The 20,400-nt window shown below is 42.9% G+C and overlaps 1 protein-coding gene across 1 annotated transcript in view; it reads left to right on the top strand.

Moving 5' to 3' along the window:
* The window catches only part of LOC110165717 (ectonucleoside triphosphate diphosphohydrolase 7-like), a 28,129-nt gene that overhangs the window by 2,798 nt on the left and 4,931 nt on the right, over positions 1–20,400 (top strand). Inside the window, exons 4-12 of the mRNA XM_055158317.1 lie at positions 2,998–3,203; positions 4,702–4,852; positions 6,856–6,959; positions 9,745–9,804; positions 11,093–11,241; positions 12,125–12,288; positions 17,191–17,395; positions 18,518–18,637; positions 18,721–18,806. Coding sequence (XP_055014292.1) covers positions 2,998–3,203; positions 4,702–4,852; positions 6,856–6,959; positions 9,745–9,804; positions 11,093–11,241; positions 12,125–12,288; positions 17,191–17,395; positions 18,518–18,637; positions 18,721–18,806 — 1,245 coding nt within the window. The remainder of the gene's footprint in view (positions 1–2,997; positions 3,204–4,701; positions 4,853–6,855; positions 6,960–9,744; positions 9,805–11,092; positions 11,242–12,124; positions 12,289–17,190; positions 17,396–18,517; positions 18,638–18,720; positions 18,807–20,400) is intronic.

The following is a 20,400-nucleotide window of genomic DNA, read 5'->3' as shown; positions in this document are numbered from 1 at the left end:
CCCACGTAAACTTACTTATTCGCTTTTTAATGGGATTATCTTGTTAAAAATCAACGGTTTAGAATGACAGCGGTGACGTTTTTGAAATGAAGATGTATATATGTATATTTAGACCAGTAAGAAAAAGTGATTTCTTTCAAGTTTTATCAAATATTTTCACGTTTCATCTTGCTGATTAATCCTCTTTAGGGACATGTCCAAAAACACAAATGAATGTTGTTTACTTTTATTTTAATTGTTTAAACTGGTTTAAAATTATTGCATACAACACGGAACAGAACAATCTGAACTATATTATGGAATTCTTCTCTTTTAAAAATGTATTTCATAGACTGGTTAATGGGAAACTACGGAAGTTTATTTTTTTCATCAACTCAAAAAAATAAAAAATTCTCAAAAAAAAAAAAAAAATTCTACACATTTTTTTCGACAATTTTTTTTTCTAAAATTTTTTTCATTCATTTCATTTCATCAATCTTTTTTTTTTTTTTTTTTTTTAATTTTTAATTTTTTTTTTTTTTTGAGTTGGTGGGGGAAAAAAACACTTAGAAAATTGAGCCCAAATGACCTGCCTCTTTTTTTTTTTTTTTTTTCTCTTGCCTCTCAGGGCTTCTGTAGAAACAAAAGGCACAGATTTCGCAGAATGACCCAAACGCCAAAAACGTTGGTTGTGGTTTTCATGGCTCTTGTTTGGTTTGAAATACACTGTGTCCTGTGAAATACACCGAGCTGTTATGTAACGTTTGATGCAGAGCCCACACACACCGACTTCAGCTAAAAATATGAACAGAACTGATAAGAGCTCACACAGAATGAGAATTATCCCAGCTGCTTTACGTGTCCTTGAACACAACACCGAATAAACTGCACGGGCGATAGAGACGTACTGTAATAAACACTGGGATTGTCAAAAGTATCGAAAAATCAGACACTAATCGATAATAAAACTACGGTTGGAAACTAGATTCTCATTTGAGAACACACAACCCCCCTACCTTTTTTTTTTTTTTTTTCTCTCTTTGTATGCGTGTTAGTCTTATATTTTATTATGTCTACGTTGTTATTAATGTGCTGGGAATCCATTCCCTCAAAAATGACAAATAATAAAAAAAAGAAAGAAAAAAAGAGTCACATTTATACAGGACAGAAATAAACTTTTCCTGACCAGCTTTAAAATTAATTATGGAGCATTTTCTTACCAGATTTTTGGAGAGACTCACTTGCTGCACTTCCAGGTCAATAAAATGAAATAAAATAAAAATAAAATTAAATTAAATTAAAAGAAAAGAAATAAAAATAATAAAAAATAAAATATAAAATAAAAATGAAATGATATGAAAACTAAACTAAACTAAATTAAACTAAATTAAATTAATGAAACAAAATGAAATAAATAAATAAAATAAATACAATGAAATAAAAAAAAATTAAATAAATAAAAATATAAAACTAAACTAAAATAAATAATACTATAAAATAAAATCCAATACAATAAAATGAAATTCAATTCAATTCAATTTCATCCCTCTCCTCTCTCTTTCTCTCCTCTTCTCCCTCTTTCCCCTCCCTCCTCCTCTCTCTCCCTCTCTCTGTCCCTCTCACCTTCCTCCCCTCGCTCTCCCATCCCCTCTCTCCTCTCTCCCCCCTTCCTCTCCCCTCTTCCTCTTTTCGTTCTCTTTCCCACTCACTTTCGCTCCCTCTCTCCCTCCTCCCCGCCCCCTTCTCTCTCTCCCTCTTTCATCCCTCTCTCCTCCCTCTTTCCCTTTCTCTCCCTTCCCCTGTCCTCCCTCTCTCTTCCTCCTTGTCTTTTATTTATTTTTCTTTCCCACACACTTTCACTCCTTTTCTTCCCTCCTCGCTTTTTTCTCGTCTCCCTCTTTCATCCCTCACTTCTTCTCTTCTCTCATTCTCTCCTCTTCTCCCTCTCTCCCATCCCTCCTCTGCTCTCTCCTCTCTCTTCCCTCCCTATTTTATTTCTCTTTCCCACTCACTTTCACTCCCTTTCTCTCTCTCTCCTGTCCTACCTTCTCTCTCTCTCTTTCCCTCCTCTCCCCCTCTCTCTCTCCCTCTCTCTCTCTCGCTCTCTCTCTCTCCTCCCTCTCCCCTCCTCGCTCTCCCTCTCTCTCTCTTCTCCTCCCTCCCTTCCTCTCTCCTCCCTCCCTCACTCCTCTCTCCCTCTCCCCCCTCTCTCTCTCTCCTCTCTCTCTCTCTCTCTCTCTCTCTCTCTCTCTCTCCCTCTCGCCCTCTTTCTTCCTCTCTCCACCTTTCTCTATCTCCCTCTCTTCTCTCTCCTCTCTCTCTTTTTCCCTCCCCCTCTCGCTCTCTCTCTCCCCCTCCCTCTCTCTCCCCCCTCGCTCTCTCTCTTCCCCTCCCTATCTCCTTCTCTCCCCTCTCCCTCTCTCTCTTCCCCTCTCTCCCTCTCTTTCTCGCCCCTCCTTCTCTCTCTCTCTCTTCCACCCTCTCTTTTTCTCTCTCCCTTTCTCTCCCCCTCCCTATCTCCTTCTCTCCCCCTCTCCCTCTCTCTCCTCCCCCTCTCCTCTCTTTTTCTCTTTCCCTCTCCCCTCTCTCTCTCTCCTCCCCCTCCCTCTCTCTCTCTCTCTCTCCCTCCTCCTCTCTCTCCCTCTCTGTCTCTCTCCTCTTTCTCCCTCTTCTCTCTCCCTCCCTCTCTCTTTCTCTCTCCCTCCCTTCCTTCTCTCTCTCTCTCTCTCCTCTTTCTCCCTCTCCTCTCCCCCTCCCTCTCTCTCCCTCTCTCTCCTCCCCCTCTCCTCTCTTTTTCTCTTTCCCTCTCCCTCTCTCTCTCTCTCTCTCCCCTCCCACTCTCTCTCTCTCTCTCTCTCCTCTTTCTCCCTCTTCTCTCCCTCCCTCTCTCTTTCTCTCTCCCTCCCCTTCGTCCTCTCTCTCTCTCTCCCCCTCTCTCTCTCTCTCTCTCCCTCTCTCCTCTTTCTCCCTCTCCTCTCCCCCTCCCTCTCTCCCTCTCTCTCTCCCTCTTTCTGTCAGATATCTGTCCGTGGCCGAGTCTCTGGAAGTGACCGACGTGGAGAATCCGTCCCTGAACTACGGAGTGGTCGTGGACTGCGGCAGCAGCGGCTCCAGAGTCTTCGTTTATTACTGGCCTCCGCACAACGGAAACCCGCACACTCTCCTCGACATCCGACAGATGAGGGACAAGGAGAGGAAGCCCGTCGTGCTCAAGATCAAACCCGGTAAACCCAACAAATCACTAAAAAAATCTAAAGTCTGGAGACATTTTTTTCTGTTCTTATTTCCATTCTCATTTTATTTAAAGATCCTGAGATGGACTTTTATGAGCTTTAAGCCTCAAAAACATGTCTGGAGTTGTGTTTTGTTTCACTCACACATGTTTGAGTAACTCTCCACAAAGTATCGTAATAAATATCGTACCGTTAGATGCATATCGTGAAAATGTCGTACCGCGAGAGAATAAAATGTAAAAATTGAAATGTGCATAATCCGTGTGTCGTTCGCTCATTCGTCTTTCAAAATAAAACCGAAAATAAGAAAACGAAAAAAACAGCAATTTTCTTCATTATTTGTCTCCAAAACCAAAATGAAAAACAGATAACGATTTACTTTTTTAGTTTTTGATTTTGTGTTCAAATTAATAATGGGAATAAAAAAAATGATAACAGCCGTTTCCCGTTTCTGTGACTTAAACTGCGATGCCGGACTAAACCAGGACTATGCCAGGACTATGCCAGGACTGAACCAGGACTACACCAGGACTAAACTAGGACTAAACCGGGACTGAACCGGGACTGAACCGGGACTAAACCGGGACTGAACTAGGACTGAACTAGGACTGAACCAGGACTGAACCGGGACTAAACTAGGACTGAACCGGGACTGAACCAGGACTAAACCAGGACTGAACCAGGACTCAACCAGAACTCAACCAGGACTAAACTAGGACTAAACCAGGACTAAACCGGTACTACACCAGGACTGAACCAGGACTGAACAGGGACTGAACTGGGACTAAAACAGGACTGACTGTCGAGATGCACCCGCGTAGACTGTCGGGTGATCAGGACTGAGACCTGGAACAGACCGGGACCAGACTGGGACCAGACCAGGACTGAGACCGGTTTAGTCTTGGTTTAGACCTGTTTTTTGTCACGTGAACGTTTTTTTTTTTCCATTTTTCATTTAAACATAAAATCGAAAACTGAAAAATACGAATCATCATCTGTTTTTTCACTTTGGTTTTGGAGACAAATAATGAGGAAAATAGCTGTTTTTTCTTTCTCTTATTCTTGGTTTTATTTTGACAAACGAATAAATGAATGACACACGGATTATGCATCGTGACTGTTTTTTGATTGTTGTTATTTGAAATAAACTTTCAATTAAATACTGGAAATAGAGGTCGAAATCTGCTTTTTTTGTTTGACACTAAAACAGAAAAATTAAATAACAAACTGTTTTCCCGTCTTATTGTTTTCGTTCTTAATCCTCTCCTTTCTTTTGTTTATTTCCTCCTCTCCGAAGCAGAAGATAACTTTAGATATTTATTAATAACTCATAAAATTGTGACAAATTCTAAATCGTGATCATGACTCTTTGTGACATGTTTTTTAGAATCTCGCCTGCGCCTTTTTACAAATAAAGACACACTCGTTAGGTCCTTGTTTGTTCAGTGAAGTGTTGTAGAGTCTTATTAAAGTGTCTTTGTGTGGACAGGGATCTCGACTCTGGCCAAGACTCCGACTGCGGCCAGCGACTACCTGCAGCCGCTGCTGAGCTTTGCCGCCGCACACGTCCCCAGAAACAAACACAAAGAGACGCCGCTGTACATCCTGTGCACGGCGGGCATGAGGCTGCTGCCAGACAGGTACAACAACACAACAACAACACACAACACAATAACACAACACAACAGAGACACAACACAATAAGCAAAGACTTGGACACAGAAGCTCACACACATGACAATAACCTGCAACAAATGCCAAAAAAATAAGGGGCTGTCCACACGGCAATGTTTTTTGGTCAAAACGGATAAGTTTGGATTCGTTTTGGTCTTTCGTTCACATGGAGTCGGTGTTTTGTGTGGGCGAAAACAGAGTTTTTAGAGAACGGGTTCCATAGTGGAGAAATCTGAGAACACTGGTGTTGTGTTGTCGTGTGGACGAGCAAACAGCAGCTTTTGGAAAACGATGACATCACAATCTCGTCATCACCAGGATCCTCTGATGCAGCGAAGCCTGCAGCCCTCGAACCTCGAACTGACCTCCACAGACCACAAGAACGATGGCGAAATGTGACAGGTGCAGCCTACGGAGCCGCTCCTGTCGCCCAGAAACCGAAACACACTGTTAGAGGCAAAACTAACAACACACACCACAGACACACACACGGATCAATAACAAAGACGTTTACACTGAAACAAATCCACATATCACCGAATCAGAAACGATCTGCGTCCAGACACGTCGTTTCTGTGTCCACAAGTCTTCTCCATCCACACAACTTTGAGCACATTTGTTTATGTTTTACAGAAATGAAACTAAAACCACATGACTCATTTACATAAACTGAGCTCAAAAAATCATCTCTTTCCTTGTGTCTCTGATGTGGTTCAGCTTCTGTCGGACTAAAGGACACGACTCAGTGGAAGATGAGTGTTCTCTCTGTGACTTGTGTTTAACTTTTACAAAGCAAAACAAAGTTGTATTTCTGGGATAGAATCTAAAATCGGCTAAATTACCTTAAAGTTTAAAACACGGTGATGAGATTTGCATTATTAAATATTATTATCATTGTTACAGCGCCACATACAGGTGTGGCAGCTGTATTACATCATTTTCACTCAGTGCTCTGTTGTCGTCTGGACGTGAATATTTACTGATCCGACACGTGTGTGGATGCAAATTTTTTTCAACCCGCAAAGAAAAGTTTTGTCATAGCCTAAATGTTCTTAAATTCTAATTTTAAAATAATTAAAATGGCTGAAGACTTGTTAAAAAATGTCCTAAAGTGAGATGTCGCTGTGACTCGGCTCACACAGATACATCACAGATTGATTCAGTTCTACACATTTAACGACTCTCGCTGGAAGTGATCAACCAATCAGATTCAAATATCAGTCAAGACGTTTTGCCTTTTCTGAAGCGTCTCAACAGCAAAACAAGTAAAAAAAATCTTTAGTTTAATCCAGTGGAAACAAAAGTTCAGACATCTACACACGTAATAGTCTGTACTTTTACTCAAACGGGCTGAAGTTTGTCTGTCGCATAAAACTAGACTAAAATCTGAAGATAAACACAAGATGGCGTCGGGTAGTGTTGTCTGTGGGGTCTGTGCTCATCGGCTCGTGGGCCCAAGAATAATTTTCTCTTCCGTATTTACTTCCTCAATCCGGGCGTGACATCTGTAACGTGCACGGCGTGGAGCGTTTGGACCAATCCGAGCGAGAGCTGCTCAGAGCGGCTAAAGCGGCGAGGCTCAGTCTGACAAAGATCACTTTTAGGAGCTTTGAGGATTTAAACATTTTTAAAAAGTTGATGTTGTGAAAATAGAAAAGAATCCTACAAAATCCGACCTTTGTGAAAGATCGATGCCCTGAAGAACACGGGCAGTTTGAATTCCCAAAATGCATTGCGCTCTGTGGGAGAACTGGGAGCTGCAGTACCTGGAGCGACCACTAGTCTGTCTGGAGCCGGGACAGAGGGGGAGGGGCTTATCCTGTTTTTATTATAGATCAGTGGTTTGTGAACTCAGAAAGAGAGAGAATCCATCTTTGTGTGTGACGTGAACGTTATTCTACCTGTGATTGGTCAGATTCGATGTCACACGTCGGCACTTTACGTGAACCGTCTTCTGTTTCTTCTCCAGTGAACAGGCGGCCATCTTGGAGGACATCGTGAGCGACGTTCCTCTGGAGTTTGACTTCCTGTTTTCCGAGTCTCACGCTGAGGTCATCTCCGGGAAACAGGAAGGTAACACACAGATGTTACTGTTTATACATCCTGTGCAAAAATAACGAAATATCAATATATCGTATCGTTTAATGTGATGATACAGTATTGATATCACGAGCTGCGGGATCAATATATTGCCAAGAGCATATTTTTGGTATATTTTACTAAATAATTTTATTACAGTGCTACAGTTTTGTTGCTTGTTTGAATGAAGGAAACTTTTTTATGAACCACATTTGACATTTTCACTTTTTGATGATTAAAATGTGTGTTTCATATGAACTTTGCACAAGAAGTGGTTTAACAAAAACTTTTAGTATCACAGCCGTGTGTTAGGCTTTATTTTTTATTGAACTGTATTGAATCCATTTGAAATATATCGTATCGAATCGTGTCGATTAGAAAGCTCACTGTATCGAGATATATATCGTATCGTGGCCTATGTATCGAGATATGTATCGTATCGGCAAATTATTAATGATACCCAGCCCTAATCCTGGTAGGAGGTTTCTGATACGATACAGACCACGATACAATACTTAACTCAAGACAATGCACTTTCAGTTCGATACGATATATTTCAAATCTATTCAATACATTTTAATAAAAAATAAAGGCTGAATCATGTCTGTGATTCTAAAAGTCTTTGTTAAACCACTTCTTGTGCAAAGTTCATATGAAACACAAACATTTTAATCGTCAAAACAGTGAAAATGTCGCATAAACGAGTTTCCTTCCTCTAAACAAGCAACACAACTATAGCTGTAACAAAATAATTTAGTAAAATATAAATATTGGTGATATATCGATACAGCAACCCCCGATATCAATACTGCATCATCACATTAAACAATACGATATATCGATATTTTGATATTTCTGTACACTCCTAGAGTAGCCAGTCTGGCGCCACCTAGTGCCTCCACTCAGTTTCATTTCTCTCCAGCGACTAGGTCAGGATTCGGAATACACTAGACGGTTCGCAAAAACCCCGAAAGTGCGAGTTCAGGCATCAACCAATCAGAGAAGAGACATAGTTTCTGTGTTGTCAGCGATTTCCCAGATCGACGATTTAAAATCGGAACAAAGAGAATGTTTGGTGAAAGGGAAAGACGTTATTGTCCTTCTTCCTACGGGATTTGGGAAAAGCTTAATATACCAGTTAGTCCTGTTAACGGTGCATTACATACGTCACAGCCAAATAGCAGCGATTGGTTACCGTATTTTCTGCACTATAGGGCGCACTTAACAGTCTTAAATTTCATCAAAAATCATCTGCGTGCCTTATAATCCAGAGCACCTTATATATGAATTTATTGAGGCGAATTAGTACGACTTTAGTAAACTACAAAGCCGCTCCACTTGCAGCGTTATGGCTCCCGTAGTCAGGAGCATCAGGAGTAAAACAAACTGTGATTCCTTTTAATATCAAAATGCACCTGTCAAGAGACACACTCACAACGCCCACTTTAAACTCAAGGCTGTTATAAAGTGAAAGTGTGAACTGTGTGGGAGCAGTGGATGAGAGAAGGACAACACACATTCACCAAGACAGAGAGACAGCGCCGAGCCACTTACGCCACGATCTGCCGATGGATCGTGGACGCCTGGACAAAGGATCAGTATCAACTGTGGTCCGAGCTTTCACCAAGACCTGAATCATCACTGAACTGAACTCCAGGGAACAGGAACCACACTGACTCGGATCATGACAGAGGGATGTGGACGTGTGGATGCTGGAATCACCCAACTGTTTGAACTATTATGACTTATTGTAAATACACGAACAATTTTGCATCTCAGATAAGATTTTTTTACGCGTTACAATTGAACAAAGTTGAGAGTTATTGTGAACGCGTTAAATAAAGTTTGACTGACTTATCTAACTTGTGTTTCGTTTAATGAGCCTTAGGCTGCGTTCAGTCTGCACCTGAAGTGACCCAAATCCGATTTTTTTGGCCCTATGTTCCTGTATCTGATCTTTTAATGTCAGTCTGAACCACACAGATCTGATTTTTTCAAATGTGACCCAGGACACTTGGATATGTGCTCCTAAAACCGATACATATCTGATCTTTTGACATGCGACTTTAGTGTGAACGGCCAAAGTGCATTCATCCACCTACACGTTATCAACAAGACACAAACGTCACTATTCTGCGCTGAAGTCGGTGAAAATTGTTAATGAACTGAGTGTGACCTGAAGTGAAGCACATCACCACTCACCACAAAACACCACGACCAAAAAACCTGGTCCTTCTCCTTCTCAATCTCCTCCTTAAAACAAGTCAGTTGTTCATGTTGTGGCTCCGGTACGAGAGGAACTTTAAAATCTCCAGGTGCTCGATGCTGCGTCCATGTTTGGACAACTTCTGTAAACACAGATCACGCTCGCTGCGGTGTCTCCAGTGTCACATGTGGGACACTTTCGGGCCGTTTAATGTTCACACTGGAGTCACATACAAATCGCATTTAACTGGAAATGTGAACGACCTCGCAAAAACATCGGATTTCACAAAAAAATCGGAATTGAGCGTTAAACCCTGCAGTCTGAACGTAGACTTATAGTCCGGTGCTGTTTGTATGTGAAAAAAGTTTGAAAATAGATCATTCAATGACAGAGCAGTTTATAATCCAGAGCCCCTATAGTGCGGAAAATACGGTAAATGATAAAAAGTACCTGCCTACCGCCTTTTCTAACACTGCGAGGTCAGACGGTTTCTACAAAGTGAAACAAAGTGAAACCGTGTGATGAATCAGGCTACCCCTCGAGAGCACTGAGGTTTGATGGTTTCTGTTTCAGGAGTGTACGCCTGGATCGGTATCAACTTTGTTCTGGGTCGATTTGATCACGCGGAACTGGGTGAGTGAGATTTTTATTTATATTTAAATCAGTTAACACATATTAGTCACAATGTAGGTCAAACTTTAGCCAGTAAAATGTTGACTTTTGTTTAGTCTTTAAAGGTCCCATTCATTCATTCAGTGTTGGGAAGGTGACTTTTAAAATGTAATCCCCTACAGATTACAGATTACACACACCAAAATGTAGTTTGTAATGTAATCCATTAAATTACTTAAAGTGAGTAACATCATCTGAATACTTTGGATTACTTGATTTGCTGTAGAGAAGCAAAGACGAGGAAATCTTAACCGTATTAAAAATATTATTGATAGAAGAGGAGGAGACACGTCTGAGCAGCATGGTTTAGTCCTGTTAAATCCTGTTTTAGTCCTGGTTTAGATCTAGTTTAGACTTGGTTTAGATCTATCTTAGACTTGGTTTTAGTCCTGGATTAGTCCTGGTTAAGATCTAGTTTAGTCCTGGTTTAGATCTATCTTAGACCTGGTTTTAGTCCTGGTTTAGATCTAGTTTAGACCTGGTTTTAGTCCTTGTTTAGTCCTGGTTTAGACCTGGTTTAGATCTAGTTTAGACCTGGTTTTAGTCCTGGTTTAGATCTAGTTTAGACTTGGTTTTAGTCCTGGTTTAGTCCTGGTTTAGATCTAGTTTAGACTTGGTTTAGATCTATCTTAGACCTGGTTTTAGTCCTGGTTTAGATCTATCTTAGACGTGGTTTAGATCTATCTTGGACCTGGTTTTAGTCCTGGTTTAGATCTAGTTTAGACCTGGTTTAGATCTATCTTAGACCTGGTTTTAGTCCTGGTTTAGTCCTGGTTTAGTCCTGGGTTAGACCTGGTTTTAGTCCTGGTTTAGTCCTGGTTTAGTCCTGGTTTAGTCCTGGTTTAGACCTGGTTTAGACCTGGTTTAGTCCTGGTTTAGACCTGGTTTAGACCTGGTTTAGTTTCCAGCAATGAGTGGAATTACTGAAAAAAATAAATAAATAAATAATGTGAAAACAGGAAAATCCCTCTGTGTAATCCACTGATTTCAACTAAGTAACTGTAATCCAATTACCACTCACTGAAACAGTAACTGTAACTGAATACAGTTACTCATAATTTGTACTCTGATTACGTAACTCCGGTACATGTAATCTGTTACTCCTCAACACTGCCAGTATGACACAAAACTGACTCTGTTATAATGTTGTTCCTCCACAAAAACAGACCTGGAGTTGTGTTTTGTTTCGTTCGTGTTTAAGTCAAACTTTATTCTAAGTCTGTCCACCTGTGATCGTTGATTCGTTCAGACGACGCCACGGTGGAGGTCACGACGAGTTCGCAGAGCCGTCAGCCAATCAGCAGGCGGCGCACGGTGGGCATCATGGACATGGGCGGAGCTTCGCTGCAGATCGCCTACGAGGTGCCCGGGGTCATTCACTTCAGCTCGCCACAAGAGGTCAGCACTGAGACTCTGAGCGGTTTGAGCTCTGTGACATTTAAAGATGTTTTCACTTTTACTCTTAGACCACATCAAAACTGGGACTAAACCGGGATTTATTTTGGAACTAATCCTGGACTAGAACAAGACCAGAGCAGGTCTACTATGAAAAAGGGACTGAACCAGGACTAAATCAGGACTAAAACAAGGATTGAACCATCACTGAATCAGGGACTAAATCAGGGACTGGACCAGGTCTAAACCAGGACAGAAACTGGGACTAAACCAGGACTCAAACCAGGTTTGATCCAGGACTGAACCAGGACTGATATAGGAATGAACCAGGACTGAAACTAGGACTAAAAACAGGACTGAAACCTGCACTGAACCAGAACTGGAACAGGGACTGAACCAGGCCTAAACCAAGTCTAAAACCAGGACTGATTCAGGGACTAACCCATGAATAAACCAGTACTAGACCTGGGACGGAACCAGGACTTAACCAGGACTAGACCAGGAATAGACCAGGACTGAACCAAGAATGAACCAGGACTAAAACAGGACTGAAACTGGAACTAAACCAGATCCAAACCAGGCCTAAATCAGGACTAGAACAGGACTAGACCACGGACTAAAACCAGGACTAAAAACAGGACTAAAAACAGGACTAAAAACAGGACTAAAACCAGGACTGACCCAGGGGCTAAACCAGGACTGAAACAAGGACTATACGAAGGCTAAACCAGGACTAAACCGGGACTTAACCGGGAATAAACGAGGGATAAACCAGGTCTAAACCAGGACTAAATCGGGTCTAAACCGGGTCTAAACTGGGACTAAACGAGGGCTAGACCAGGACTAAACCGGGACTAAACGAGGGCTTGTACGGGTCTGCGTGCAGGAGGAGGCGGGGAAGGGTGTGCTGGCTGAGTTTAACCTGGGCTGTGATGTGGAGCACACGGAGCACGTCTACAGAGTCTACGTCACCACCTTCCTGGGCTTTGGAGGAAACATGGCGCGACAGAGATACGAGGATCATCTGTTCAACAGCACCGTGAGCAGCAGGTACGACCACGCCCACCCTCCTCTTCCTCCTCCTCCTCCTCCTCTTCCTCCTCCTCTCCTCTCCTCCTCCTCCTCCTCCTCCTTCCTCCTCTCCTCCTCCTCCTCCTCCTCCTCTTCCTCCTTCCTCCTCCTCCTCCTCCTCCTCCTCCTCCTCCTCCTCCTTCCTCCTCCTCCTCCTCCTCCTCCTCCTCCTCCTCTTCCTCCTCCTCCTCCTCCTCCTCCTCCTCCTCCTCCTCCTCCTCCTCCTCCTCCTCCCCTCCTCCTCCTCCTCCTCCTCTTCCTCCTTCTCGTTTTCCTAATCCTCGTAACCCTCCTCCTCCTCGTTCTCCTCTTCTTCCTCCTCCTTCTCCTCCTCCTCCTCCTTCTCCTCCTCGTTCTCCTCCTCCTCCTCTTCCTCCTCGTTCTCTCCTCCTCGTTCCTCCTCCTTCTCCTCCTCCTCCTCGTTCTCCTCTTCTTCTCCTCCTTCTCCTCTTCTCCTCCTCCTCCTCCTCCTCCTCCTCTTCCTCCTCGTTCTCCTCCTCTTCCTCCTCCTTCTCCTCCTCCTCCTCGTTCTCCTCTTCTTCCTCCTCGTTCTCCTCCTCCTCCTTCTTCTCCTCTCTCCTCCTCCTCCTCTCTCTCTCCTCCTCCTCGTTCTTCCTCCTCCTCTTCCTCCTCGTTCTCCTCCTCCTCCCTTCCTCCTCCTCCTCCTCTTTCCTCCTCCTTCTCCTCCTCCTCCTGTTCTCTCTTCTTCTCTCCTCCTCCTCCTCCTCCTCTCTCCTCCTCCTCTCTCCTCCTCGTTCTCCTCCTCCCTCCTCGTTCTCCTCCTCTTCTCCTCCTCCTCTCCTCCTCCTCCTCTCCTCCTCTGTTCTCCTCCTTCCTCCTCCTCTTCCTCCTCCTCCTAATCCTCTTCCTCCTCCTCCTCTCCTCCTCTTCCTCCTCCTTCCTTTCTTCTCCTCCTCCTCCTCCTCCTCCTCTTCCTCCTCCTCCTCCTCCTCCTCCTCCTCCTCCTCTTTCTCCTCTCCTCCTCCTCCTCTTCTCCTCCTCGTTCTCCTCCTCCTCCTCTCCTCCTTCCTCCTCCTAATTCTCCTCCTCTTCCTCCTCCTCGTTCTCCTCCTCCTCCTCTCCTCCTCCTCCTCCTCCTCCTCGTTGTCCTTCTCCTCCTTCTCCTCTTCTTCTTCCTCCTCCGGTAAAATATCACGTAGAGCACAACTATTCAGAGTTTTTGTCCATGTTACAGCTGTGACCTACACACTTCACTCTCCAGTTTGATTTTCTGAATCGGTGATACACGTAGGATTCTGCAGCGTCTCGTAGTCATTTTGGTCCAAATGAAAACAGCGTCATCTCCCTTTGGACTCCACAGTTTTCTAAAGGCTGTCGCACACTACAGGAGAATTTACCCGGTTTAGACTGCGATTGTCCCTGCGTTCGATTATGATTCCGAATCAGTTTTCCGAGGAACTTGCCTTGCCCCTTTTCCTCGGTCCTTAACTCGGACCTCGGTGGCAGAAAAAGTCGACCGAGCAAGGATTCCAAGTGGCTACGCCCACTGTGATGTGTAAATATGAAGTGTTTTCATTGTGTTTGGACACTTTGGTGGTTTAAATGACAGTTTCAGTCAATGGTATCACTACAGTACTTTACTGTATCACTGTGGGTTTGGGAGTCGGTGTTGTCGTGAGGCCAATATTGAACAAATACTTGATTTAACACACGTTAACATTCCTAAGGCAGAACGTCATAACATAAAATCATGAAAAATCATAACATAAGATGAAGTGCAAATTTCAAAAATTAAGTTAAATTAAAGTTTCAGCATTTTCATAAAATTAGGGAATAGTCATATGATAGTGGTAAATGGTCACATTTTTCTATAGCGCTTTTCCACCTTCAAGGCTCAAAGCACTTTACAACAAGGAACCACTCACCCATTCACACACACATTCACACACTGTGGGCAAGGTGGGTGAAGTGTCTTGCCCAAATACACAACGACAGCATTCATCTGTGGGTCAGTGGATCTGACGCTCAACCTGTGATGTTTATGTCGAGAGCTGGATTCGAACCACCAACCTTCAGATCAGTGGGCAGATGCTCCACCAACTGAGCTACTGCCGTCATAATCATAGTCCCCGTAGTCTGACACGCCAAACATAATAATACAGGGACGTGACGTCAAATCCGAGGTCCAAGTGGGAGTCGGAAGAAAATCGAACGCAGGGTTACTTCTCCTCGAGTTCAGCGTGACCAGACTTTGTGTCTTCATGTGCAATTTTGAAGCCGCTGCGCTCCTCGTGTTTGTGTGACTATGAGCTGCTCTGTCAGATCTTAACCACCAAACATCAACAACGATACGATAACAGACAATAAAACAGAGCGTCAGGGCAGAGGAGCGACGGACACAGAGACGCAAGAGACAAACTCAGGAAATAGCGAAAATAATAAGACTTTATTCCTCACCTCTTTGTGTACAAATTGTGCTATACAAATAAACAAAATAAATGAACCTGTCACGAAGTATTAACTTTAAAGCGCAGCAGCTCATCCACATTATCCATAGAATTTGTTCTATGCAAATAATAACATCCAGTCCACAAAACCGCACTGTTAATCCAGTTTGAGTCATTCTTTAAAAGTAAAAAGGTGGGAGTAGTTCCTCACATGTGTCTGTTTACATCCACACAGCGCACGGATCGAGGTGAAGCTGTAGATTAGCAACAGTGTCTCTACTTCTCCTGTGAACTTTATCTCCAAACTTTATTCTTTAGTAGGCAGTAGTTCAGTTGGTGGAGCATTCGCCCACTGATCTAAAGGTTGGAGGTTCAATTCCAGCTCTTGACATAAACATCACAGGTTGAGTGGTCAGATTCACTGACCCACAGGTTGCTGGTGTGATTCCAGCTCCCACAGATGAATGAATGCTGTTGTGTCCTTGGGCAAGACACTTAACCCACCTTGCCCACAGTGTCTGTGTGCACTGGTGTGTGAATGGGTGAGTTGTTCCTTGTTGTAAAGAGCTTTGAGCCTTGAAGGTGGAAAAGCACAATAGAAAAATGTGACCATTTAAAAATCTTGTATCTGAAGTTTTGTATCACATTTCACAAATAATAATAACACAGTTTTGACTTGTATCTAAACTAGAAGTGCAGAGTCTGATCTTTTAAACCAGGGGTGTCAAACATACGGCCCGGGGGCTGGATCCGGCCCTCCAAGACCTTTAATCTGGCCCTCGGCTACTAAAATATTGTAATGATATTTTCTATTAAAATCTTGTTAATTTTCTGTGGTGTTTATCACAGCAGTGTCTCCAGTGTCTCTGTACGTGGCCCCTCCCACCAGAGCAGCACAAATGAAGACTTGTCTCTTTCCAAACGCTCTTAAAGGACGATTGTTTTGACTGTTGACCGTGCCTCATCAGAAAAATGTCCAACATGAGAAAAGTGGAGCCGAATGCAAGATTTTACAACAAAAATTGACTTATTCCTATTTTCACACAAGTTAATGTAAAAAAAATTGCATTTTTCTTCAAGTTTCAGGTTGTTCATAATATTATAATATTTAGTAAAAGAAAGAGTCAATGAAAAAAGATTTCTGTAATAGATTTGTGTTTCTCTGCACAAATATTTGAACTTATTGTTATTTTTGGGGTTTATATGACATGAGTTTTCTGATCCGGACACTTTGGATCAAAGTAGGTTGAATATGGCCCCCAGACCAAAATGAGTTTGACACTCCTGATTTGAACTAGGGATGGGCATGATTAGTCGATTAATCGATAATTGATCATTAAGAATTTCATCGATTACGTTAATTTTAATCGACAAACTGAATGTAGGTTGTTGTGTGTGTCGTGACCAAACAGGTGTGTACATGTGTCTCTGCATCAGAAGGAGCGAGACACAAACAGTGGGTCAGTCTGTAACGAACCGAAGCACAAATGTGGATTTAACCAGGATTTGTGCAAGAAATTCCACACTTTCCGTTGCGTTGGGACAAGTGTGAGTCCATGTGCACAGTGGATAAAGCAGCACATATGTTTCTGTGTCCAGTGGGAAAAAGTTTTTCCAGGTGAGAGTCGCTCAATGTGGATGACGAGGCCCCGCCCCCCTCCCCCCGTACGCTGTCCTGGTTTTGACAAACACAAATCTGGTCACACTGACCTGTATTCACCTGAGTCATGTCTTTTAATCCAACACAAGTTGAACCACATCAGCGACACAAGAGCTGGAGTTTTATCTTCACTTAGTTTATGTAAATTAGTGATGTGGTTTTAAGTTTTGTTTCTGTGAGATTTGAACAAAACTGAATTAAACACATTATAATGTCAAACAGCTGATGTGGATCTAGAGTCGTTATGTTTATATGTCATAAAGTTGAATTTATTTATGCAGATTAGTGCAGATAGTAATAATAATGATGATCATTTTAATATAAAAATGATTAATCGATAATCGATCGTTAATTCTTCCGACGATCGATTAAGAAAATTTCATCGAATGCCCGTCCCTAATTTTAACACCTAAGAGTCTCAGAGCGACTGATTTTACTGTAGACAGGAAGCACCTGACACAATCGCACTCACAGCAGACAGATCCCGCTGCAGTTTTTACGATCGGAGATTTTAAGTCTCATGAGATTCTCCTCGTGTCTGTGGTCTGTGCTTTTTGTGGCACGTTTAAAAATCATTTACTTAAGACCGAAAAATCCTGTAGTGTGTGACGGATTTAACACAAAAGTCAGCACTCTTGTTTCTTTTATTAAGTCATTTTAGATCAATTTTGTGATTTAAAATGTCCAAATTCTAACATAAAGCTCCTCGGGTGACGGAGATTATAACAACAGAACAAACACAAACACTGTAGGTCGGGTTTCAAAACAAAAGTCCTGTATTTGGTCCTGAGCGTCTGTTGTGTTTGGTGTCAGTGTGCGTTCGCAGTCGGCTCCGGGCCTGTCTCCAGACCAGCCCCTCTTCGACCCCTGCTTGCCCGTGGGGTTGTCAGACTCCGTGGTGAGGGGGAATCGAACCCTCCACCTCCGGGGCCAGGGCGAGTGGTCCCGCTGTCAGGAGGTGGTCCGGCCTTTTCTGGGTTTGCACAACGGCACAATGTCACCCGGAGGAGTTTACCAGGTGAGAGACGAGAGAAAAAAAACAAAGAACTACACGATGAGAGGGTTATGAAGTATCTGGTAAAACGGGACTGGACCCAGGACTGAACCAGGACTGAACCAGGACTAAAACGGGACTAAAACAGGACTAAAACAGGACTGGACCAGGACTGGACCAGGACTAAAACAGAACTGAACCGGGACTGAACCGGGACTAAAACGGGACTAAAACGGGACTAAAAGGACTGGACCGGGACTAAAACAGGACTGAACCAGGACTGAACCGGGACTAAAACGGGACTAAAACAGGACTAAAACAGGACTGAACCGGGACTAAAACGGGACTGAACCGGGACTGAACCGGGACTAAAACGGGACTAAAACGGGACTAAAACGGGACTGGACCAGGACTGAACCAGGACTGAACGGGGACTGAACCGGGACTAAAACGGGACTAAAACAGGACTGAACCAGGGACTGAACCGGGACTAAAACGGGACTAAAAACAGGACTAAAAACAGGACTGAACCGGGACTTAAAACGGGACTAAAACGGGACTAAAACGGGACTGGACCGGGACTGAACCGGGACTAAACCGGGACTAAAACCGGGACTAAAACGGGACTAAAACGGGACTGGACCGGGACTAAAACAGGACTGAACCAGGACTGAACCGGGACTAAAACGGGACTAAAACAGGACTAAAACAGGACTGAACCGGGACTAAAACGGGACTGAACCGGACTGAACCGGGACTGAACCGGACTAAAAACGGGACTGAACCGGGACTGAACCGGGACTAAACTGGGACTAAAACGGGACTAAAACGGGACCGAACCGGGACTAAAATGGGACTAAACCAGGACTGAACCAGGACGGGACTAGGACTAAATCAGGACTAAAACTAAAACTGAACCAGGACTAAAACACTAGGACTAAAAGGACTAAATAAATCAGGTCTAAAATTGGTCTAAAATTGGACTAAAATTGGACTAAAACAGAACTGAACCCGGACTGAACCCAGACTAAAACAGGACTGAACCCGGACTGAACCCGGACTAAAACAGGACTGACCTTATATAATCTCGATATTAGTTTTATTATTGATTCGTGTCTGTTTTTTTTTCTGTTTTTTTTCTTTCAGGCTCCTATAAACTTCAGTAACAGTGAGTTCTACGGTTTCTCTGAGTTTTTTTACTGTATGGAGGACGTGCTGCGGATACGAGGAACCTACGACAGCCACAAATACTCCCGCGCCGCATCCGTAAAAACACAATCTACTCTTATTCTCACATATTTACTCTCCCGCGTGTTACTGTGGTAATGGTTTGGGTTTGTGTGCTCCAGGATTACTGCGCCACCCAGTGGTCCATCCTGAAACAACGACTGGACAACAAGCTCTTCTCACAACAGGCCGACCTCAACAGACTCAAGTGAGGACGGCTCTCTACTTTATTTATGACCTTTAAATGGGTTATTTTAGAAAGGACGATGCATATTCATGAACATATACGTGTAAATACGCCAGAATTAGCCCAAAGGCGACTTTTCATCTGTAGTCCCTGGCAGGTCAGAGAGACAGAGACATAAAACATAAAAACATAAAACACGTCACAATAGACAAACACACAAGTATGACACACAACACTGACATTTACACAGGAGCAGAACATTAGTGGTTACAGATCTGGTTTCTCTTAAGCCGTCGTTTCACATTAGTTTTAAATGAACTGAATGTGGTGGAGTCTCTTATAGCAGCTGGGATGTTGTTCCAGATTTCTGTTCCTTGACTGATCACACCTGTTGACTGAAAGTTGTGCGTCTATAGCAGAGGTGTCAAACTCATTTTGGTCCGGGGGCCGTATCCAACCTACTTTGATCCCAAAGGGGCCAGATCAGAAAACTCATGGTATATAAACCCCAAAAATAACAATAAGTTCAAATATTTGCTCAGAGAAACGCAAATCTATTACAGAAATCTTTTTTAATTGATGAACTCTTTCTTATTATAATATTATAATATTATGAACTAGGGATGGGCATGAATAATCGATTAATTGATAATTGATCATTAAGAATTTCATCAATTACATTAATTTTAATGGACAAACTGAATGTATGTGTGTGTGTCGTGACCAAACAGGTGTGTACATGTGTCTCTGCATCAGAAGGAGCGAGACACAAACAGTGGGTCGGCCTGCAAGCCGAAGCCACTGGAAGCACAAATGTGGATTTAACGATGATTTGGACAAGAAATTCCACACTTGTTGGGACAAGTGTGAGTCCATGTGCACAGTGTATAAAGCAGCACATATGTTTCTGTGTCCAGTGGGAAAAAGTTTGGATGACAAGGCCCCGCCCCCTCCCCCCGTACGCTGTCCTGGTTTTGACAAACACAAATCTGGTCACACTGACCTGTATTCACCTGAGTCATGTCTTTTAATCCAACACAAGTTGAACCACATCAGCGACACAAGAGCTGGAGTTTTATCTTCACTTAGTTTATGTAAATTAGTGATGTGGTTTTAAGTTTTGTTTCTGTGAGATTTGAACAAAACTGAATTAAACACATTATAATGTCAAACAGCTGATGTGGATCTAGAGTCGTTATGTTTATATGTCGTAAAGTTGAATTTATTTATGCAGATTAGTGCAGATAGTAATAATAATGATGATCATTTTAATATAAAAACGTTAATGATTAATCGATAATCGATCATTAATTCTTCCGACGATCGATTAAGAAAATTTCATCGAATGCCCGTCCCTATTATGAACAACCTGAAACTTGAAGAAAAATTCAATTTCAACACAAAGTTTTAACATGAACTTATATGCAAACAGGAATAAGTCCATTTTTGTTGTAAAATTCCTGCACTCGGCTCCACTTTTCTCATGTTGGACATTTTTCTGATGAGGGTGTCACGGTCAACAGTCAAAACGATCGTCCTTTAAGAGCGTTTGGAAAGAGACAAGTCTTCATTTGTGCTGCTCTGGTGGGAGGGGCCACGTACAGAGACACTGGAG

Source organism: Boleophthalmus pectinirostris, unplaced genomic scaffold, assembly GCF_026225935.1.
Source record: "Boleophthalmus pectinirostris isolate CB_2022bp ecotype Guang Dong unplaced genomic scaffold, ASM2622593v1 HiC_scaffold_22, whole genome shotgun sequence".
Lineage (NCBI taxonomy): Eukaryota > Metazoa > Chordata > Actinopteri > Gobiiformes > Gobiidae > Boleophthalmus > Boleophthalmus pectinirostris.
Note: the sequence above shows the minus strand (reverse complement) of the source record. Positions and strands in the feature narration are given on the sequence as shown.